Raw genomic sequence first — 24392 nt, 5'->3', positions numbered from 1 at the left:
GGTTCCAAATGAGCTCCACAGCTTACAAGGTCTGTGACACTGGGCAAGTTTGTTTTTTTTTTTTTAATTAATTAATTTACTTAATTTGTTTATTGGCTGTGTTGGGTCTTTGTTGCCGCACATGGGCTTTCTCCAGTTGTGGTGAGCGGGGGCTACTCTTCATTGTGGTACACGGGCTCCTCATTACTGTGACCTCTCTTGTTGTGGAGCACAGGCTCTAGGCGCGTGGGCTTCAGTAGTTGCGGCACATGGGCTCAATAGTTGTGGCTCACGGGCTCTAGAGCTCACGTTCAGTAGTTGTGGCACACGGGCTTAGTTGCTCCGCGGCATGTGGGATCTTTCCCAGAGCAGGGCTCGAACCCGTGTCCCCTGCATTGGCAGGCGGATTCTTAACCACTGCGCCACCTAGGAAGTCCCTGGGCAAGTTTTTAAAACCATTTTATTCCTTGGTGACTTCCTCAGCTTCTTAAGAGGATTAAAGGAGAACATGTATGTAAAGTTCTGAGTATGAAGCTTGGCACACTATAAGTATTCAAAAAAATCAGTATTTTTATTATTGATTCCTTTTGTCCTCTAGCATCTTCTCCCCTATTTAAACACATGCTCCGAAAGGTCCTGTCTTCTAAATTATTTAAAAGCAAGATAGCTTTAGATGTCTCCTATGTCCCTGGACATGCCTACTAATTCTACACACACTTTGTCTTTTAATTTATTCCATAAGATGTATTTGTATGACACCCAAGAGAAAAGATGAGTGTCTGCAACTTCAGGTGAAGGATGTCATGGTAAAACGCACTCTAAGTGGGAAGAAACCAACTGAATCTCTCTATGCCATCAGGAATGTCAGTCTCATTAATGATGCCGAGACATGTAAACATGAAGAATTAAATGTAAGAGGAAGGACTTTCAACACAGTTAAAGGCTAAATGATAAGTTCAACCCCCTTCCCCTATTCAGGATATGACTGAACAGGTCTCATAATCTCCTGTAATTTAGTCTATGAAATGGTTATTTAAATAATATCTTCCCCTTTTAAGCCTCACAAGTTATCATAGAAATGACAAATTCTCTTACAAGATATGAAGTCAGACATTAATTCCAAAGTTTAAATACATTATTTATAGTTTGGCAACTTATACATTACATTGCTCTACAAATTGCCATTTTCTGAGCCCATGAAATGTCCTGTGTTATCAGTGTACAGAATACCCACATGTTACATATTTTTTTTCTGAAATATTAAGTAGCTGCTGCAAGACTGTATGTTGGTCTTAGGTGTGGTTTTCAGTGAAGCAGGGTTTCTTGAATCACACTTTCAAAAACAAGGCTCTTCATAAGGTGGCTTTTTTTTTTAAACACTTGATGTGAGTAACGTTCTTTCTTTGGGTAATGTCCAAAATGGCTGCAAGGAGGGGACGATCACGTACTTTCCCTTCAGGATGTGCCGTTTTGCCTGGGCCAGGAATGCTTCTTAATGGCAACAGTTGGTGGCTAAAATTCAGCTTCCACCCACATACACATGAAGACTCAGTGTTCGAGATTGAAAGAGATTTGAGTTAAAAACCAAATGCAGGGGGGTGGGATGAATAGGGAGATAGGGATTGACACATATATAATACTATGTATAAAACAGACAACTAATGAGAACCCACTGTATGGCACAGGGGATTCTACTCAGTGCTCTGTGGTGACCTAAATGGGAAGGAAATCTTAAAAAGGGGAAATATATGTATATGAATCAGGTGATTCACTTTGCTGTACAGCAGAAACTAACACAACATTGTAAAGCAACTATACTGCAATAAAAATTCATTTAAAAAAAACAAATAAAATTAAAATTTTAAAAAACCAAATGCAATGCATGGTTCTAGGATAAATCTTGGTTTGAACAAAACAGATGTAAATAACATTTGGGAGATACTTGGAAAGTTCTGAATACACATTAGGTTTTAGATGATATTAGAGAATTAGTATTATTTTAGTTAGGTGTGATCATGAATATATATATAGGAACATGTCTTTATTTTAAAGAGATGTCATCAGAAATATTTAGGTGTGAAATGTCTTCATGCTGTAATTTACCCTAAAATTTTTCAGAGGAAAAAAATAAGCAGAATGGAGAAACAGTAATGGATACATGGTATCCATCTATTATCCTTCTTATCTTTATATATGTTCAAAAAATTTTGCACCCCAATGTTCACGGCAGCACTATTTACAATAGCCAGGTCATGGAAGCAACCTAAATGTCCACTGACAGATGAACAGATAAAGAAGATGTGGTATATGTATACAGTGGAATATTACTCAGCCATTAAAAAGGGACAAAATTGGGTCATTTGTAGAGACATGTAGGGACCTAGAGACTGTCATACAGAGTGAAGTGAGTCAGAAAGAGAAAAACAAATATTATATATTAACATATATATGTGGAATCTAGAAAAATGGTACACATGAACCGGTTTGCAAGGCAGAAATAGAAACACAGACATAGAGAACAAACATATGGACACCAAGCGGGGAAAGCAGTGGGGGTGGGGGAGATAGAACTGGGAGATCAGGACTGACATATACACACTAATAGCTATAAAATAGATAACTAAGAAAAAAATTTTTTTAATTTTAATTCACCCCTATATATGTATCCCATCCCACTAGGACTTCTAAACTATAAATTTCTATAAATAGAAGAAAAAGTGAAATAATTCTAAGCATGTCAGTGAGAGAAAGTCAACCCTATAGGAAAGAGAGAATGTAGGACTTATGCTAACAAGGCATCTGTCTGACCACGTGATCTTGAGCAAAAACAGCCTCTCAGGGCTTTAATTTGTTCACCTGTAAAATGACGGGAATGATCAAAACAGACTTCGAGGGTCTGTTCCAACTTGAAAATCCAGAGTCCTTGCATGACAGATAAGCAACATCCCACTGTTTCACTGTGCAGGGGAGCGCAGGAGACCAACAGACCAAACGGGCTTGAGACCCGTTATGCCACTTCCTTGTCACGTCACCCTGAGCAACACGACGCTTAGTTTTATGTGTCAACTTGCTTGGGCCACAGGGAGCCCAGATGTTCACTTAAATGTTATTCTGGGCACGTCTGTGAGGGTGTCTCTGGATGAGATGAACATTTGAATCAGCAGACTGAGTAAAGCAGGCTGCCCTCCCCAGCGGGGCTGGGCCTCACCCAGCCCACTGAAGCCCTGGACAGAACAAGAAGACTGAGCAAGGGAGAATTCACTCTCTGCCTGGCTGTTGCCTCCTGCCTGTGGACCTGGACTCAGACTGGAACTCACACCATCAACTCTGCTGCTTCTCAGGCCTTCGCACTCAGATCAGAACTATACCGTCAACACACTGTAAACTGAAAATATCATAAGTCGAAAATGCATTTACTGCACCTAACATCATGGCTTAGCCTCGTCTACCTTAAGAGTGCCCAGAACACCTTACCTAGCTACAGTTGTACAAAATCATCTATCACAAAGCCTATTTTATAGTAAAGTGCTGAATATCTCATGTAATTTATTGAGTAGTGTACTGAAAGCAAAAGACAGAAAGAACTGAATGGGTACAGAACGGCTGTAAGTGTACTGGTTTTTTACCCTCATGATTGAGTTGAAGCTGCCCAACATCACAAGAGAGAATCATACTGCACGTTGCTATGCCAGGAAAAGATCAACATCAAAATTCAAACGAAGTACAGTTTCTACTGAATCCATATTGCTTTTACACCATTGTGAAGTCAAAACATCTCTAAACTGAACCATCGTAAGTTGGAGACTGTCTATGTGTCCTATTGGTCTGCTTCTCTGGAAAACCCAGACTAATACAGGCACCTCACTAGATTTTTCTGAGTCATTTCCTCTCTGCCTTGCTTGTCTACCATCAGGGGGGTCATTGTAAGACGATGATAACCTAAGAGGAAAGAAATCATGACAACTAAGGCATATTCTGAACCACATACCTCCATTGGCAACATTAAACTTCACTCCAAACTCTCCCCCTGGTCCTCCAGGGCAGTGGCTGGCTGTCAGGATGATTCCACCAGCTGCCTTGATCTTTCTGATAATGCAGGAAACAGCAGGTGTTGACAAGATGCCATTCTGTCCAATAATCAGTCGACCAATCTAGATTAGCCAGGGGAAAAAAATCAATCCAGTTACATGGGATTGAAGTACATTTCAATGAGAAAGTGTCCCAGGCTCTGTTATCAAAAACTAATCACTTGGCAAAAAGAACTCAGTAGACTTAAGGTGGAGGGAGGTGGAGGGGGATGGCGGGAAGGGTAGCTCTGGCGTTGTCTCTCCTGTGCAATATTTCCAAGACCATTTGGGACACCCACATCTTGTAGTCCGTTATGAACCTGTAAATGGGATCCGCCTCATTGATTTTCAGTAGTTTAAAACACCTGCTTCTGATGACCAAAGGGTTCGCCTGACTCACACCAGAAGTCCTTAGTTTGTTACTGGCTCAGAAACTGCAGGTGTTCATGCTCGCAATTACAAGAAGAAAAAAATAGGGCACTTCTCTGCTTCACCTTCCTTCTCTGCCTCAGCACAAGCTCACACAGCAGGGACCTGATTTGCTACAGCCTCATCAGCAGCAGGTGTATTTTCACTGCACTTGGAAGGCCCGGTCTCCTGAAGGCAGAAGTCCTATTTTGGCCACTAAGTGACAGCATGTGCTGGGGACACTGGGGAAAGCCAGCCACGCTCCAGAGATCAAGACGTCAACCATCAGTGTGGCCAGACGCTCTAAAGCTACAAAACTGACTTTTTAAAAAGAAAGAAAGCAGCATAGCCCTGCAGAGCATTACTCCACATGCTTTGTTTTAAAATAGGGCCCAGTGTCATCCAATCCAGTGGTTCTCAAATGTTGCCACAAATTAGAATCATTAATGAAGCCTAGAAAATTCTCAGTGCTAAGACTGCATCCCAGACTAATTACGCTGGAACCTCGGGGTGGGATCCTGAGCTCCACAGGTGTTTCCAACATTCAGCCAAGTTTGGTGATCAAACCTCCTCATTACTCAAAGGGCCAGCAGTAGGGCATCACCTGCGAGCCTGGGAGAAATGCAAAACCTCAAGGCCCACCCCACACCCACTGAACAAGAATCGGTATCTTAGCAAGATCCCCATCCCTCTTCTATATAATTTATTTGTCTACTGAAGTTTGAGAAGGACTGATGTAGTCCAGAAGCCAAAACCAGCTCCTGTGTCCGGCTCAACAGCAAAGTTACCCTGGCTCCAATGACAGCATTGCTGGAAGTAGGTAACTGACCAAATATGACAATGAGGAAAGATACAGAAAAAAATGTTTTTAAAGAGGAAACACAAGAGCTCCAAAAACAAGGCAGAATTTAGTATTGAAAGACCCACACACCACAATATCCCCAGTGTACACATTTTCAAGGGGATGAGGCCAATTATAAACAAATAAGCCTAAGAGGAGGAGTAGTAGTGGTGGTGGTAGTAGTTACTAGTTGGATACATACTGGAAAAAAATCAGCAGGGTCTGTGACAGAGAATAATGGGATGTTAATTTTAATAATAACAATAACAATTATAGTAATGATAGCTAAGGGAGCTTGGATTTTATTCTAAGTACAAGGGGAATCCTTGGAAGGGTTTTAAACAGTGGAATTGACCTGATATCAGTTACATTTTTAAAGATCATGGGCTGAGCAATCCAAAAGACCTTATTAAAAAGCAAGTCATATCATATCAGCAAAACATTCCAATAACTGTCCTTGTCTCCCACCAACCCCAGGTAAAGTCAAAGTTTTCAAAGTCTACCAGGCTCTCACCTGCCATTCTCCACTTTCCTCCCTCCCCTCCCCTGCTCCAGCCACACTGGCTGGTTTGCTGCTCCTCACACACATCAAGCATGCGAAGGGCCTTTGCACTTGCTCTCTCCTCTGTTTAGAGCACTCTTACCCACGTGTTCATAAGCTTGCCCCCTCCTGTCCTTTAGGTTACTGTTCCAATGTCAATTAATCAAAGATAGCACCCTTGACAGCCCTAGACAGTACAGCACCCGTAAGTCCCTAATTTGCCTATTGTCCTCTATTTTCTTTACCCTGTTTAGTCTTCTGTATTGCACATATTACCCCCTAATAATTTTCCATTTCATTTGTTTATTTCCTCACTATATATACAAGCTCTAAGGACTTTGGTTTTTTCACTGTTATACTCTGAGAATCTAGAACAAACCTAGCATATGATAAGTACACAATAAATATATGCTGAATTAATTACCAATAATTGAAAAAATGAATGAATTATGAGTGAGTGGCTGCTACATGAAAAATGCATTAGAGAGTGACAAGAGAAGAAGGAGGACGATCAGATGGAAAGCTATCACGGCAGAGCTGCCTGTGGACAGCATTCTGGACTAGCCTAGAGGTTGTAAAAATGAAGAGACCTGACTATATTTGAATACATTTTTGGAAGAGGAATGAACAGAACATGTGGATGGAATGAAATATGGAAGAGAGGTGCTATGGGAGACAGCCCCCAAGAAGGCCCCCAGTGATCCATGCCTTCTGGCACCCATGCCTGGGTGGAGTCCCCTCCCACACTGAGTAAGGCAGATGTGGGTGATGAGTAGAACACTGCAGAAGTGATAGTGTCTGGCTTTCAATAGATGACACTGCTGCTTCTGCCTTGCTCTCTTGGATTTCTCACTGTGGGGGATAGTAGCCACCATGTCACCAGGATACTCAAGGAACCCCGTGTAGCCACCTGGATGGAGAGGACCTGAGGCCTCCCACCAACAGCCAGCACCCACTTGCCAGCCATGTAGGTGAGCCACCTTGCACTCGATCCTCTAGCCCTCAAAGCCCTCATAAGACAACGTCCCCACCAATATGCAACTGTGACTGAGTCAGGAGAACCTACCTCCTGTCCCACAGAAACTTTAAGCAATAGTAAATATTTGTTCTTATTTTAAGCCTCTAAATTTTGTCATAATTTCTTACACAGAAATAAATAACTAAAACAGGGGCAGTGAGGAAAGGCGTCAACCCCCAGCTTCTACCTTTAATAATTTGATGGATGGTGATACCATTGATTAAAATGGGAAAGACACAGGACAAAAATTACACTCATATTATTATCCAGAGCCATGATAAATCATGTTCCACATGCTTTCTTTAAAGTTTATGTAGTCATTCAACTCATTTATTGAGTATCACCATGAAACAGGCAATGTAGAAGACCCTGCAGATACAGCAATGAATACAAATTAATCACTACCCTCAAGGAGTAAGTCTGTAGATTCAAGAATCTGAAAAATATTTGTAACTTGCATTCATAATTTTCTATCTCCCCCATTTTTCAGAATTAGTCTTAAAGAAACAATCTTCAGAGAGGAAAAAGGTATGTGTAGACATTTCCTACAGTGCTATTCATTAGAGGTGAAAAATTTAAAACAACCATTATAAATGTCTAATGATGAAGAACTTGTAAAATACAGTGTGATGTATCAACACATGGAATATCCTTCAGCCATCTAAAAGGATAATTATGAAGATGGAGCAGCTGTGGCAGACTCGGTGAACAGTCCCCAAAGTTATGCCCCCCTTTCACAGGACAGAGCTGTTGCTGGGCACCAGCTGCCCAGCCAGGGGCTACATTTTCCAGACCACCCTTGCATCTAGGTGTGGCCATGTGACCAGTTCTCGCAATAAGTGATAAACTAGTGCGAGACTAAGAACACAAGTCATCTGTGTTCCTTCTGGGCTAAGGATGTTAAGAAGCAGATATATCTCCTCCTCACTGCTTATTTCCCCTTAGAGATTCAGCACAGGTGACCACATGGTGCTAGGAGATGCCAGAGCAACAAGATGGAAAGAACCTGGGTCCCTATCTCCCTGGATGCACGAGAGTCTTTGCCCACCAGCAACATCCACATTGGACTATTATGTGAGTGAGAAATAACTTTCTATTGTTTTTAAGGCAAAAAAAATGCCTACATCCCAGATTTATTTGCTATAACAACTTACATTTTCTTAAGTAGTAGAGAAGGAACATAGACAATGCTTTAATACTGAGTCAAAAATGCAGAAATCTAAATAACTTTTAAGCTATTACAACAATGTACAATTATGTACACTTTGGGGCTAGCACTTAGAAAAATACAGAAATAAATATGTACAGTTTATATGTTACATAGGAGAGATCATACATACATTTTCATCTTTTAAATTTAAATTTTTATGGCATCTTTTTAAAAATTATTTATTTATTTATTTATCTGGCTGAGCCAGGTCTCAGTTACGGCATGCGGGACCTTTAGTTACAGCATGCGGGACCTAGTTCCCTGACCAGGGATGGAACCTGGGCCCCCTGCATTGGGAGCACGGAGTCTTCACCACTGGACCAACAGGGAAGTCCCTTGAATTTTTTTTTGAAAAGATAATATCTACTCTTTTTAAGGTTAAAGTGGGAAAATAAACTCGAATAAAATTTCAACCTGAAACATTTCAGTTATCAGCGGAGGATTAACAGAAGATTAAATTCTAGTTATCTGGAAACTTTACCTATGTGGATCTGCTCATTAACCCACCAATACCAAAAAAAACAAGGTAACGCTGGACACTGTGTGTAAGTCTAGTTGAGGGATGGCAGAGAGGAGACAAGTGCTGGAGGGGATGCACGAGAGCAAGTGATGAGGCTTCTAAGACAAGACAAGGAAAATCGTGAAGATATTTGTGTTCCGTGGGAATTCTCACCAAAAGGTGACCTCAGCAGAGGAGGATTTCAGTAACCAAGTGGCTAGGATGACTGGCTCTGTCAATACCAGTCAGCCTCTTTCTCCAGCCACTCCTGTCATTACCCAATGGGCTTATGAAGAAAGTGGCCAACGGTGGCAGGGAGGGAGGTCAAGCATGGGCTCAGTGCATGGACCTCCACCCACCAAGGCTGACCTGGCGGCAGCCACCACTGAGGGCCCCACCTGCCCCGAGCAGACACCAGCCCACAGTTCAGTCTCCTCCTCTGTGTTCACATCACCCTCTCTGCGTGTCTATTATCTCCTCTCCTATGAATTCTCTCTCTCCCCATTAACCCACAGCAAATGTCATCAGAAAAGCTATGGCTTTCAAGATCTAGTAATTGATCAAAGAAATAAAACCTTTGGAAATACTGTTGTCTGAAGAAAAAGCACCCAACATAAAGTTGAAAGATCTACATATAAGTCTCGGCTCCACCCCTGACCTAAAGGCAAATCACATCCCTTACCTGAGGTTCGATGTCTTCATCTGCAAAGTTGAGAGGGTTCAGGGTCATGAAAATTCACTTAAGATGAGATTCTATAAACTCTTTGTGAAATTCAACATGACACAAATCATGCTATTGTCTTCCTCAAACCCCCTCCCCTCCACCAACATTTAAAATTCAATTTTAGACCTTAGATTATCCCTTGAGCTACCACTTCCCCTTCTGAAAGTCTTAAAAGTACCCAAAGTTGCAGACCGCTACCCTGGAAGGAAAAGATGATCTACTTACATCATTGGCTGTGGCTCTGTTTACAGCATTGAAGCCGGCAACATCTGACTCTTATTGCTGAGTGAAATCCAGACCGCAGCCTGGGGAGGTCTGAGCCATCACATCCTGCTGCTCCCTCGCTGACCCTCCCAAAGGGGCACTGGAGGAGCTGCCACACCCACATCGTATGGTCTGTCTGTGGCTGGAGGAATGGGAACCCCACCCAGCCCTGCAGATGGTGCACCAACCTGGGTGGGCTTTACTGCCACTGAGAAACGTGTCCTTCGGTTCCCACTAGGAAAGGGAGGCGAAATAGACCCTAGTTCAGTGTCACTTACCCACACACACAGAAGGCACACAGATCCAGACCCCAGGACCCACTTGTAGCCATGAGAACACTGTCACACGAGCGCCTGCAGACACACACGTGAGGCACACACTTCCAGACACACACACACACACACCCAGCATGAACTTGCTCTTGCCTAGTCGTGACTTTTAAATGCTTGGGAAAGGGAGGATGTAGCAGGCAGCCGTGTGCAATGACCATCAATCATTTCCCTCGGTGCAGGTACTTATGATCCCTCTGAGTCTATTCCTCTAACTAGATGCCAGTGTCTTCCGCCAACTCTTAAACCTCACCTAGACTGCATCACCGTTTACTCCACCCACGAATGGGCACAGCAAGTGCCTCAGGAATCGACATGCCCCTCCACATACCACAGACCAGTATCCTAAAAAGAGAAAATTTTATTTCGCGAAGCTTTCTCCCAGCACGTCCATCCTTTACGCCATGTGCCATTCATTACACAACGAATTTTTTTAATGATTTTATTTCTGATGGCTCCCTCTTTTCAGAACACTAACAACTACTCTTCTAAATTAGATTTAGTATGAGTTCAGTTTCTAATTAGCTCAGATGAAAGTCCTAGAGAGCAGCAATATCAATGTAAACCCTCAGGCTAGAATCTCAGGGTAGACGTGGAATCTTGGTTCCAAATGATTTTTCCCCAGTAACATAACACTAACGAAAGCAGGATTGTTTTCGTGTATGAACTCCCTTAAATAAGATTTCCACATTATGACTTCCTTTCAACTTTTAACGAGTCATTAAAAAAAAAAAAAGAGTCCCACAGAGAGAAAAAAGGTAAGCATGACATTCGTCAATATCCTCTGTTCACTGTGTCACATTCCCAAAGTGAGTCAGAGAGGGAAAAGCAGGCACTAAACAGAAACTTCCCTGATGGTTCGCAGACAGAGTGCTGTACAGGACCACACGGCCGCCACCACGTCCACCTCCAAAGTGCATGGAAAGTCATAAACACAAAGATGCCTGTTTCTCATCTTCTTGGTTAAACAAAAAAACAAAAGCCATGAAGGAAACCCAGGGCCAAGCTGCCATGGATGGCAGGGCTTCAGTCTTTCATCCCAGCTGTCAGAGGGGAGTGCCAGCCCCTGACCACTGCTGCACATGAGTAAGCAGGAGAGGGCTACGTGGAATTTTGAGAAATAACAAACTCAAGACGTGGATGTGGTTATCCAAACATCAAGGGACTTCTCCGTTTGCACGTGGATAATTGTGCAGTTATACGCTTTGTGACATGGAGACCAGATGGGAGCAACCAAGTTCCTCCTCAGCTGCCTGTTCCCCAGGAAGTCTTGACATACACACCCAGGGGCAGGGAGGAGAGAGAAGAGTTCCTTAGAACCAAACCGAGACGGATTTCACATTCGATTCCCAGCATCTGAACAGGTGCAGAAAAGTCACAGGCATCTGGAAGTTTGGCCTAAGTTCTGTTCCTCAATCAGCCCACCAATTCTCAAGGTCTCATTGGGACGATCAGGCACTCTAGCTTTCCTTGGGTGCAACATGGGGACAATTAAATTGGAACTTATGTTCCTACTGGTAATTAGGTAATTCAGTGCTTGGAAGATACTGAAATCTTTACCTTAAGATACTAGAACTTGGCTCACGGAAAGAAGAAAGGGCTCTGTCTGCTGCCATTTTATGAGGTGATCAACCCAACTGGATACCAGGATAAGAACTATTGGATCTACCGGGGTCACGAAGGCAGGGTTGAGTGCTCTGAGATAAGCTGAGATTCTGGCATTCAATGGGAAATGATGCACATCTGGGCTTGCCACCTACCAGATATGTGGCTTTGGACAAGATCCCGAAGTCTCTGTATTTCAGTTTTGTTACCTAAAAGATGGAGGGTGAAAGAAAGTAACACAGCCAAGGTCCTGTTCAGTGTCTGACACCCAACAGATCCTCAATATATTTCCCTTGCCTTCCTTGCTGGTGTCATTTCTTATTTCTTTTTTTTTTTCTTTTCTTTTTTCTTCTTTTTATTATTTTTTTTCATTTCTTATTTCTTAATTATGAATTTCTAGTTCATAGTAATTGAATGCATTTGTTGTTTTACTAACCTGCAATGGTCTTCTAATTACAGACATATATGACATTTATATATATACACGACATTTTTATATATATGACATTTATATATATATACACGACATTTATATATATATGACATTTATATATATATACGACATTTTTATATATATGGCATTTATATATATGGTATATATATGACATTTATAAAGTACTCATAAGTAAGATGAAAATAAAAATCATCTGTAAACCTAAAAGTTACCACAGTAAACATTTCAGTGTCTAACCTTTGTCTATGTGTCTTGGTGTCTCTCTCTCTTGCTCTATCATTTACATATTTATATATTTTTATGCAAGAGACTGTCGTGTAGCCTACATCTTTCATTTAATATATCTACCCCTTCTGTGGAGTCTATCTTTCTCTGTCACTGAGCATTTTTCCACAAGATTTTAGTGGCTGTATAGTCTTCCATTATTTAAATGTACCATGGTTTATTGACCAATGTAAAAGCGTTCTTTTACCTATGTTTTTTTATACGTGAAACTAAAAAATGTTTGAGGACTAAACCCATCCTATGGATAAATTAAACTGAAAGTAGCTTGCCACTAATTAAATAGAAAATTAGTTGTAACATCCCTACATAAGTGCAATGTCTTCTTTCTTCTTTAACCACCAAACCTACTCATTAAGAAACTGCTGAAGTCCGTGGTGATGAGTGACAGGACCATGTCTGCATCCTTGCCTTGGCCTGGATCTTCCTCTTTTCATTGCCCCATCTATGCCTCTGACGTGCACCGTCCACCGGTATGCCCCGTGCCAGACTGCTAATTTACCCATGTTGCTGAGCTCACAGCAGAGACCTGTCCGTGCCAGATCAGTTCATGCCTGGAGTAGCAGGATTTATACTACTTACGTTTCTTACTATTGGTCCATCCAACTCCAGCACAAGTTCATTTATTATCATAGTCACACAGGCCATTTGGGAACACTTAGTCACCTCCTTCAACTCTAGGCTGTCTTCAGATATTTCTGACATCTGGGACTCTGCTCTACTCTCTTTTTGAAAATATCCAGGGAAGAAGATGTATCTTCGGGGAGGGGGTGTCCTGGGCACATGTTCACACACACACGCTACTTGATAAACTATCTAAATGCTTAAGAACACTTTCCATCTGGAACCTTTATAGGCAGACAGAATACACACACACACACACACACACACACACACATAAAATCCTCAAAGAAAAAACTCACTATCTTTGGCACTTTTATAGATAGAATATATATATATATACACATATGTATGTGTATATATATATATTCATATACATATTCCTCTATATATGTGTGTGTATTTTTTCCCAGAAAAATCTCAGTCTCTTTATAGCTATGCATTTTTCCCTGAGTAGTTATCACGGTCAACTAAAATACATATATGTGGATCTTTAAATAAATTTCATCAGACCAATATCTGTCTGGTTGGGAAATAATTACTGTCCATTTGCTAAGTGCCTCCAACCCTTATACTATGTTCCAGTGAACTAAAGACCTCTGGCAATCACAGATTTACAACTCAGCAAGATTAAACAATTTACTGTTATTTATGACAGCAAAGCTGGGTCTTCTGTCTTATATTCCATGTTAGCATCTGTCACTTTACATTTGGGAGATCCTGTCCAAAAAAAGATTATGCCTCCTAACCAAACATTCAGCAGGGCTGCAAGAACAGGCACCCTGACAAACATCCTGACAAAATATTTTAAAGCATCACTAGAGCTTGCAGCTGTGAATTTTCAGACTACTCAGCTGATGAGTATGGAGTCTCTTAGCCTCTGCTTGGTCTGTTCCCCTCAGTAATCTCTCACATGGCCCAGTCCATTAGGCTTGGAAATTCTCATGAAATGAGCAGATTAAGATCTGGCCTCACTTAGGGGCAGTGGAACGGGTATAGAGGGGTGGGTCTGCTCTTAATGCAGCCTGAGCCTCATAAAGGTTTAAGATTGAAAAAGCATGGCATTGACTCAGCTGATTCGTAATAGGAAATAATGCACAGACCATGCAAAAAAAAGTCCTTTATGTTGAGTTAAAGTCTATGCCAGAGCAGCTGCTGTCACCTCAAGTACCATGACAGGGTGTGTATACATGTGTGTTTGTGTGTGCATGAGTGAGTGTGTGGGTGTGTGTGCACACGTGCGTGCTGGGAGAGGGGAGAGGATCTTGACTTCATCAGTCGCCACCCAAGCCTTAGCCAACAGCCTGCAGACATGCCAGAGGCCTTACCAAAGCACCTGTGATCACCGCATCAACCAGCACCTTCTATCAGTAAGGCTACAGAGAATGAAAAGCATATACACACATGTCCTTCTTTTATTTTAATCAGAGGAAAATAGTCTGGTAATAATTGTGTTATATGAATCAATAAAATAATTGATAATAATCCATTACCTCATTCAATCCTTCCCAAACCCCTGGAAGATGTGGGAGGCAAGTATTATGACATTCCCTATTTTTATAAATAAGGAAACAAACCCCAGGAAACTAGGTGACTTCCCCATGGTTATACACGTTGCAAAAATTCAAATTCAGAGCTTCTCCTTTTTTCTTCACTACTCTTTAGTGATGTGCTTAATTATAAAAGCAACACATATATATGTGTTCAATTACTTAATAAAGAGAAGTATATGAAGTAGAAAGAGAAAGGATTCCCCTCTCCCCACCAAACACACCCACATACCCCAGATATATGCAGTATTAACTGTCTGGAGTAAGTTCCTCCAACCCTATTTTCTATGCCTAATTATACACACAAAAGTGGGATCATGCTACCCATGATCCTGTACTAATTGCTTCGTTTCACTTTAACAAACTATCATCCATGTCTTTCTCATGTCACATTCAGATCCACCTCCTTTATTTATGGGTATTAATGTACTCCTAGTGTGATTGTATCACAAATTACACACCTGCTCTCTACTGCTGAACATATAAATTGTTTGCAAGTTTTGGGGTTTGTTTTTTTTAGTAAAGTTGTTTTGTTGGGTTTGTTGTTGTTGTTGTTGTTGTTGTTTTGGCTGAGCCGTGAGGCATGCAGGATCTTAGTTCCCCAACCAGGGATCAGACCTGTGCCCCCTGCATTGGAAGCCAGGCGTCCTAACCACTGGAGGGCTGCAGAAGTCCCTCCAAGGTTTTCTTTAGCAAAATGCTACAGTGAGTATTCTTGTACCTAAATGTTTCCACATTGTACCTAAGTTTGTATTAGAAAATTTACAGGACAGATTCTTAGATTAAGGGTTAAGTTATTGGACAAGTATTCTATTAATTTAGATAGATACTGCCAAATTGCCTGAGCAAAAAGTTGCATCAATTTAACTTCCACCAACAGTGTACAAACATGACAATTTTCCAACACCTGTGCCAGCTCAAGTATTTTCTATTTTTTTCAAATTAATGGACTGTTTTTATATGTATTTCTTTGGTTACTAATGAGGTGGATCACCTTGTCATGCATTTGTGGTTGTGGTTGACAATATTTCTTTTACATTGTTTGAATTTTCTTATTGATTTGGGAAAGCTTTTCATATATTGTAGTCATTAACCATTTGCTGTAAAACTCTCCTTCCAGTATTTTGTGGGGTCTTTTGTCAAGCAGGATAAACTCTGGTGTCCTATGATTTCAAATTCTGTTCTCTTTTTTATTATAAATGCCTAAATACAAAACTAGATACCCCTAGCTACCAAATCGTACTCTTATTAGAGGAAAACAATAGAAAGGCAATAATTATTCTACTCGTACAAAACACCTATTAGCCAAGACTTGGAAAGGGAAAGAAAATTGTCTGTGACCTTATGCCAAGAAAAAGAATTTCTTTGGAGATTGAATGTTCCTAAAAGTTTTTTTCTTCATATGAATACAAGCATTACCAAAATTTGACGTCACTAACAATGTAGGAGATGAAAGATATTTAAAGACTCAGAAAATGTGGATTTTAACAAGTCTTGTATATATCCTAGATATCCTCTTATTCATAACTAATGAGAGTCAAGTCAGATGAAAGAACCTAAAACTTTCCCTTTGGCTACGCAAGTATAAACAGTAAAGGCATACTGGCCAAATCTTGAGTGTTTGCAATTAGCTGTCAAGGCTGTAGGCTAACAAAGCACATTGCAGCCTTAGCTTTCTACCTTCAGTTTAAAAAGCCCTAGGAAATTTAAACTTCTTTTTTTTCTGCCTATTATTCCCAAATAATCCTATTCAAATCCTATTGCAGTGTTTGTTCATGTCACTGTTGTCCAACAGAAGAGTGGCTAGGGCCCAAAAGATGAAAGTTAAGGTTGGTAAAGCCAATACCTCTGCTTAGATTCGCCCAAAATAGGTTCCAACCTCTATTCCTCAAAACTGTACAGAAACCAGCAAACTTCCAGAGTTCACAAAGGGAACAGATGTTTTATAGAAAATTCTTAGGGCAAGTTTCAGGCATAATGTTGCTGATGTGTATCTGTCTTTTCAATAAACATCATTATGCTTTATCACAAGATTTAATAAAGCAGCTTGGTTAAAAATGCCATCTGGGTCTCTGGACACATTAAACAAAGCTTAAAATAACCCACCCCAGCAACTGGGAGGGCCCAGCTGTTCTCAAAACCTCTCCCACTCCTTTTACTTCCTCATAAAAAAGTGAATGAGGACATGAGGCTAAAAGAGTCAAGAATGAACTGACACAAACAGGGAGATGGATGAAACAAAGGGCTCCCTAAAATTTCCTATTGCTCATATAACAGATGTCCCATTTCCACAATCCAGGGATGAGGATTTGGGAAGGGAAGCAAGATAAATTTATGGCAGGTCCTTGATGGTTTTCTAATGTATTACAAACCAGTCCTTCCTAATGTTGGGGCCACAGTAGCCCATTCCATTCACCTATTCTGGAGTTAACACCAGTACAAATGCAGAGCAATCACCACCCAGTTCTTTTCCCTTCTAGAAATAGGACCTAGAGCCAGCCATGCCCAGATTTCCAGATCCATTTCAGGAAAGAAATCTTCGTGTTGAAGCACATATTTCCCTCTCTTGCTTCCTGCTTTCCTCACTACTTGCCACCCACCACCATATCCCACTCTGCTTCTCTTCCAAATATATGTTCCTTGTCTTTGGGACTAAACCAAAATGTCTTCCCCAGATAGTTCTCATAAATGCCAAGGCTCGTATATTCTCATTCTTTTGAGCAAACACCTCTTCATGACCTGTTGGAATCAAATACAATCTGTGCCAGCATCTATCCAGAAGGTACAGCCAGGTCCCTCGCTGATCTAGTATTCCTCATACCACTTCACTTCATTTTCTCCCTCTAAAAGATTTCACAAGGCATTGAGATGCTCTTGACTTCTGTAAGCTGCACTGTATGCCAATATTATTATCATTAATGCTGATTATCATATGGCCAGTATGGTGTATCACTAGGCAACAAATGGATTTTCTCTTGGCTAAAACTTGTTTAACAGAGCTCTAGGTCAGTCCACACATGCAGTCAAACCATCATTATCTGAGATGTATTCAGCTGACCATAATACACTCCCTTGCGTTTCTTAGTGCTGTAGACGTTACAGAATGCTTTCATACGCAGGACTTCATTTGATTCTCATAATTCAGAGGTGCTGTCATACCCAATTTATGGATGAGAAAACAAGTGGTTTCTAGGTATGTCAAGAGGCTAAAGCGTTTGCACTGCAACTTGTATGGTAGAGATAGGAAAATAAGACAAGCCCTCCAGCTGCTGATACAGTGCTTTTTCTACCACACCTCATTGCCTTCCGGGCTAAAGTCAAAAGAGAGTGTGGTTATCGTATGAAGAAATTGCCAATTATGTATTTGTAGTATTTGGTGACCCACCTTTATTTAACTGATAGTTGCTTTGGGTTATAAAAGTCTGGTTCCAAAACACACACACATCGACACACACACACCCCTTTTATTTTATCTTTTGTAAGTTTAAGAAAAAAGCCTTCAAATTTTTTTTAATACAAAAATACTCATACACAGTCTTTCGAACACAACTTCCGACCTTAAATGCTATTTCCCCCCAACTGGCGATTCTCAAATCTACATTCCAGCATACTCCCCCAGAAGTGAATTTCAGATTTTTGTCTGTCAAAACTGGGGGTAGCACCTGGTACCCCAAAGGCAGAGCCTGGCCTCATTCCGTGAGACCCTGAGACATCAGTAGGCACGTTGACGTTTCTGTTTAATTTCACATCTCAACAGGGTACAGTGGACATCACAACGCCCATGGACACAGCATTTTACTCAAACATTCATCAAACGCTACACATCTCATAGGGTCAAGAATTTGGCAACTGACAGTCGTCTGTATTATTAAAAATAAGCCTAAAAACAGGCTTATTTTTAAACGTGAAGTTATAGAACTGTGCTGTCCAGTATGGTAGCTACTGACCACTTGCGGCTAAGTTTAAATCTTAATTAATCAAAATTAAATAAAATGTAAAATTTCGTTCTTCAGCAGCATCAGCTATATTCCAAGTATTCAACAGTCAAGTGTCCAGTTGGCTAGGACAGTGCAGATTATAGAACATTCCCATTACCACAGTAAGATCTATCAGTGCTGACGTACAATGTCATCTCAGAGAAAGAAGGCTTTAGAAAAAGTCAGAAACATCTTGAGGCAGATACAGTGCTGTCGTCTGTCCAATATTAAAGGTAGTTTAGGACTAAAAAAGAAGATTATAACAAAAAGGAGAAAGACAGATGCCCTTAGCCACCGATGGATCTACCCAGAGAAGGGCAAAGGCATTCCTATAGCCATTGTGATGCATTTAGCTTTTCAACTCTTAAAGACATTAGAATAAATTGATACACACATAGAGGATCTAAACCCCTGAGGAGGATCTAAAGGACATGGAAATAGAAATGGGATAAAAAACCAATTAGTTTCAAACTAAGTTTAATCACAATTCATTTAAATGACACTATTTACTTCATGTACTCAGTATTTTGTTTTTTTTTGTTGCTCTATACAGCATGACATAGTTTGTATCTTTAAATGTGGATTAAAATACTTCTGGGGTTTTTTTTTTTAGATAAATCCACATAGCCCCATTAAAAACGACTAAAAAAAGGTAGTTTCTTTTCATTCTTTACTAATCTATTCAAATTGATTATATAAAAATCCAAGAGGGCTTCGTAGGTGGCGCAGTGGTTAAGAATCTGCCTGCCAATGCAGAGGACACGGATTCGATCCCTGCTCCAGGAAGATCCCACATGCCGCAGAGCAACTAAGCCCGTGCGCAGAAAAAAAAAAAAAAAAAAAAAAATCCAAGAGTCCGTGGTGATATTCAAAAAAGTGAAAGCCAAAATAAAACAAAATTCATGTGTCATCAATGCAGGTGGCTATTTCACCAAATTCTTACTTTCAAAAATTGGTAATTAAAAAAGAGAGAAATACACATATATTCTGTCTTTCTAGAAGGAACTATATTAGAGGATAATCAAATAGCCTAGTAGTGAGGAAAATAAGCAGCTTATAGAAAAATGCCATCTAAAACATGTAGATGGAATTAGAGAATTTGAAACCCCTAATGAATCATTTTGAAACCCCTAATGAAATAATCAGCTCAAGCCAGTATCATTAATGGATGCTGAAACAATTGGGTAAAAGTTGATAAGGAACTGAATACTCACATGGTACAAAGTTCACCCCATAGGCTACTACTAGTCCCAAAGGGAAAAATAATGGACCATACCACCATCGCTCCATAATCATCTCAGCATCACGAATGATGGAAAAACCAGAGATTATGATTCCTCATATTATGCAGCTGAATACACACCATCACCTATGAAATAATCTTATTAAAAAAAATTGAACCTGAATCTAATTAAGCCTTTAGACTGATTTCTAGTTCACACACACACACACACACACGGAATAGAGTGAAAAGTTAAATGACACCGTAAAGCAGTAATCAGAAAATTCCAGAAAGTAGGTTGAGGAGACATTCTATAGAAAAACCAACTGATCTGGTCTCTTCAACAAGTCAATTTCATTTACAAAATACAAATAAAGAGGGAGGTACTTTTTAGGTTAAAAGAGACAAGATGAATGTAATGTGTGTCCCTTGATTAGAAGAAACGAGTTAGAACAAATCAGGAATAAAAGACATTTCATGATAATTGAGGAAATCTGAATGTGGACTGGGTCAAAAATAATATAAAGAAAAAGGGACTTCCCTGGTGCTCCAGTGGCTAAGACTCCACGTTCCCAATGCAGGGGAGCCAGGTTCAATCCGTGGTCAGAGAACTGGATCCCACATGCCGCAACTAAAGATCCCACATGCTGCACCAAAGATCCTGTGTGCAGCAGCAAAGATCCCACGTGCCCCGACTAAGACCCAGCACAGCAAAATAAATAAATAAATTTTTAAAAAATAATAATAACATAAAGAAATAAATTTTTATTTTTGTTTGGGATGTTAATGATACTGTAACTACCAAGAAAAAATGTTCTTCTTTTTTACAAATCCAATACTGAGGAACTTAGGGGTAAAACGTCATTTTCTTTAATATACTTCAACATACTTTAGCCCCTCAAAAAGATGAATCAAGTATAGAAAAATGTCAATAATCTAGGACAGTGGCATATGTAAGTCGTTAATTTATTCTCTCCACTTTTCTGAAAGCTTGTAAGTTTCATAACTTTATAATAAATTTTTTTAAATGTCAAATTGTACAGGTATTTGTCTAAGACTCTATTTCAAACTTTATGAGACATTAAAACATTAATAGTGTAGTTTACCATTTTAGAAATTCCAAACTTCTGTTTTCCTCCAGAATTACATAATCAAAGAGCAATTATCATTTTTTATAGAAAAATTGCTTTGTAAAATTAACTTTTTCAATCAAAACCAAGATTTTTCAGAGATAGAGAATGCAGCCCACCTGGTCAGATTCATGTCAGTTCAAAGAGAACTTCTTCTACTAAGTAGAACTATCTTCTACTATTTTTTTAGCCCGTTTATGAATATCCAACTGGGAAATCAAAAAAGGCCAAACCATGTGGAATCTAAGTTCCCCATTCCTGAGTATAATCAGCAGGCCAAGTCAGGAGGCAAGTGCATCCCCATCAATTTGCAGTCATGCAAGACCAATTCTGCTTACCCTTTAAACCACCATTCTCCTGAAGTCAGCCTTCTGATTATTCACTTTCCCTTAGCAAAAGCTCCCAAGAAGGTAAACAAAATGAGGAAAAGAGTGGTGAAAACTAGATGTTTGAAATCTTGATAAAAGTCAGCCATCCCTTTCCCCCATGTCCATCCATCTTAGAAGTAATATTTTCAGATTATTTAAGAGATGGTGCTTCTGCATGGACTTCAGTTTGTCATTCTGTCCTTCTTAACAACTGCTGGATTAAATTTGACTCTATTTTAGGTATATATTAACATATGCTATCTCCTAAAATAAACTCCACTCTTAAAGTTAATAAAATGTGTTGAAGTAAGAGATTGAAGAGTCCTTAGGGTAAAGTGTGCCAAGAAATAATAAAGCATAATAAGAATTTGTCCATGCAAATCAACAATTGTAGCTTCAAAACTATCCGGACCCACAATAAATCTTGAACAGGCTATGTTTCTCTCACTCCTTGGAAAAACTGGCCCAGGAAGGAGTATGAAAGCTGCCACAGCTCTCCCAAGGCTCATTATTCTCCATCATTCCACAGGAACGGCTTTGTCAGACAAGAGTAAAGGACCATTTGTCAGCCTCTCTCCAAATCCCTGGTTCAAGCCAACTTTCACCAATCCCAAGTGAGGAGCCAGAGAGTAATACAAGTCTTATATCTCCAGCAGCAGCATCTGCTGGGGTTGGAGATCACAAGTCCACCGCCCAACTCAGCCCCACCCCCGCCCCCTTAGTCCCCCGCCTCTCCCCCCACCCCCCCAGCCAGGCCCTGTTCCACCCAACGGCTTTTTGGTTATTAAACAAACAAACAGACAGACAAACCTCTTTCCCTATCCCTGAAACACTGAAAAGGGGGAATTACAGTAGACAAATTGTGAAGCATGGGCAACTTCAAAGCTATTTTTTTTAAGCAAGAAATGAAAAAATTAAAAAGGAGAGGGTTGGAAAGGAGGGATGGAGGGAATTTAAAAGCCAGATAATTGTTTAGTTTCATTTTTTAAGATGTTCACACTCATTTATACATCTGCAGAGGTTTCACTTAAAGAAAAGTTCTATGTGTGTGGAACTGACTGCATTAACAAGGCTGAAATTCCTCTTTTAGACAATGTTTCCCACAGAGAATTCGGGGATGCTTGAAGTTAGGTATCCCTCTTGAGATGCTGCTGGCTTTGTAAAGGAGGAAATCAGGGTATGGGGATATGGCAAAAGGTGCACCTAGTTGTAGGATAGGGAGAAACGAGAAGAGGAGAAAAACTCAAGGTCTGAGAATTCAGATTGCAAAAGAAGACTACATAGGTCTTGGGAGAAGGGAGAGGAAATGAGAATGAAAACTGCAGGGGAGAAAAGGCACGAAATGTTGTCAACGGCCAAAGGGCATCTTGGGGAGAAGTTGGGAACTGCGTTAAGAAAAGCATTGCAAATCTCATTTTGACCATTTAGAGATTTGCCTCCAGGGAACTGAGAGCCCAGTCAGTACAGTTTCAAACGGATCCCCGCCCCATCCCTTCCCTAATCAAATCGATTATGAAATAACTCCACGAGCCAATGATATTAAAAATCTTCAGGGTCCACGCTTGCTAAATATGTCAGGGATCAACACTGGGTGGGGGGGGGGGGGGGGTGTGCGTGCGTGCGTGTGTGTGTGTGTGTTCTGAGCCAATACCACCGTTAAATTTGGCAGAGCCAAGATTTATAGTGGAGGATGATTGCAAATAGGATACAGGAGTGGTGGGGGGACAGCTATCAATACATTGGTAGCGGGAGGGTAGTGAAAGCGGTCAGAGCAGATATTTTTAAAGGGCTGGGGAAGAGAAAGTCGGAAAGAACCGCGAGCAGGTGCAGGACATGGTCAGAGTCCAGAGAGAGTTCAGGGCAATGTGGCAGGTCGGTCGGGATGCCCAGGGGGGCTCAAAGCAGGGCGAGGAACCCTTAAGGCCTTTCGGAGCTGCGGGCGCGACCCAGCCCGGGCGTGCCGGGTGCGCCGGGGAGGCTGTGGGCAGCGGCGGTGTCGGGACACGAGCGGAGAGGACCAGGCTGGGCCCGGGGTGGGGGGCGTGGGGGGAGCGGCGGAGGGGGCAAGGCGAGGAGGGGCCGGCGGACGCGAGGGCCGGCGGGTCACTCACCCCGTTGGCCGCCGCCATCTGCACCACGATCTCCGTGGCCGTCCTGCTGAAGTACCTGCCGTCGCTGCCCACCACCATGGTGCAGCCCTGGCGGTCGCGCAGGTCGATGGACGACAGCACGCTCTGGATGAAGTTGGGCAGGTAGTTGCGCTGGCCCTCGAAGAGCCCGGTGGGCCGCCGCAGCCCCCCGCCGCCCGCCGGCCGCTGGTCCTCGTAGGGCGCCGTGGGCACCGTCAGCACCGGGATGGGGCTCCCCTCCATGGCGCTTCCTGGCCGGTCCTGCCGCGCGGCTCCGGGAGCCGGAGGGAATCTGCAGCCCGACGGGGCCCCCACCAGCCTGGCGGCGCGCCCGGGCTCCGCCTCACGCCGCGGCCCCCTCAGCGGCCGGCCCGCGCCCCGCGCCCCGCGCCCTCCCGCCGCGCCGACCGCTCCTCCCTCTGCGCGCGGCCCCTAGCTGCCCCGGCAGAGTTTGGCCTCTGCCTTCCAAGAAAGTTTGCTCCCGCCCACCTTCCTCTCCGGCCGGAGCGCCCGAGGTGCCCTCGGCTCCTTCCCCCAGCTGGACTCACTTTCGGGGTGTCCCCGAAGCGCCTTTCCCGGTGCCGGCTACCCCGACCCCGGGGACGCCGCCTCGCGCGCCTAGCCCGAGCCTTCCCTGGGGATCGCGTCTCTCCCGGCGCACCCTCCGCTAGAACACAGCGGGCGGGGGTGGCGAGAGCTTGAGCAGGATGGGGGGTCCTCTCCCTCACCCGCGCGCAGCCCCTCGCCCCCGCAACCGGCAGCCCTGCCTCCCGGCCTCCCAGGGAGGGAACGGTTTACAAGCACCAGTTTCTCTTTTGAACAAGGACAGGGGTGGAGTTGGGGGGGTTGGGGGGTGGCTGAAACCTTTTGCCATCAGAGAACAGCCCCAGCCAAAAATAGCCCTGGAAAGGCGAGCTGAGAATTGTTATCTTCTGCCAGCGCTGAAACTGGAGGCTGGGCACTGCGAGTGTGTCTGTGTGTGTACACACACGCCACCACTACCATTTGTTGCAGGGAATCACATACTGTCAGGCACTTCAGTCCGGCAGGACCCACCCAGCCATCCACACTTTTCCCCAGGCTCTCTGAAGACAGTACATTTCTCAGGAAGAAAACTTTTTTTTTTGGCTTGTTTGTTGTGGTGGTTGCAACAGCAGCAACACAGACCCACAGA

The 24392-nt window shown here is 42.2% G+C and overlaps 1 protein-coding gene across 3 annotated transcripts in view; it reads right to left on the bottom strand.

The window, feature by feature from the left end:
* Nucleotides 1-24015, bottom strand: part of PGM5 (phosphoglucomutase 5) — a 178958-nt gene extending 154943 nt beyond the window's left edge. For 2 of the 3 annotated variants that reach the window (XM_057724740.1, XM_057724741.1), the window contains exons 1-2: nt 23201-24015; nt 3968-4130 (exon numbers count right to left, since the gene is read on the bottom strand). In XM_057724740.1, coding sequence (XP_057580723.1) covers nt 3968-4130; nt 23201-23461 — 424 coding nt within the window. In that variant the 5' untranslated portion in view covers nt 23462-24015. Of the gene's footprint in view, nt 1-3967; nt 4131-9245; nt 9379-23200 lie in introns of those variants that run through there. The other variant, XM_057724742.1, reaches the window with a different exon arrangement.
* Between the last annotated feature and the right edge of the window lie 377 nt (nt 24016-24392).

This window comes from Hippopotamus amphibius, chromosome 2 (genome assembly GCF_030028045.1).
Source record: "Hippopotamus amphibius kiboko isolate mHipAmp2 chromosome 2, mHipAmp2.hap2, whole genome shotgun sequence".
Classification (NCBI taxonomy): Eukaryota; Metazoa; Chordata; class Mammalia; order Artiodactyla; family Hippopotamidae; genus Hippopotamus; species Hippopotamus amphibius.
This window is presented reverse-complemented; position numbering and strand designations above follow the sequence as displayed.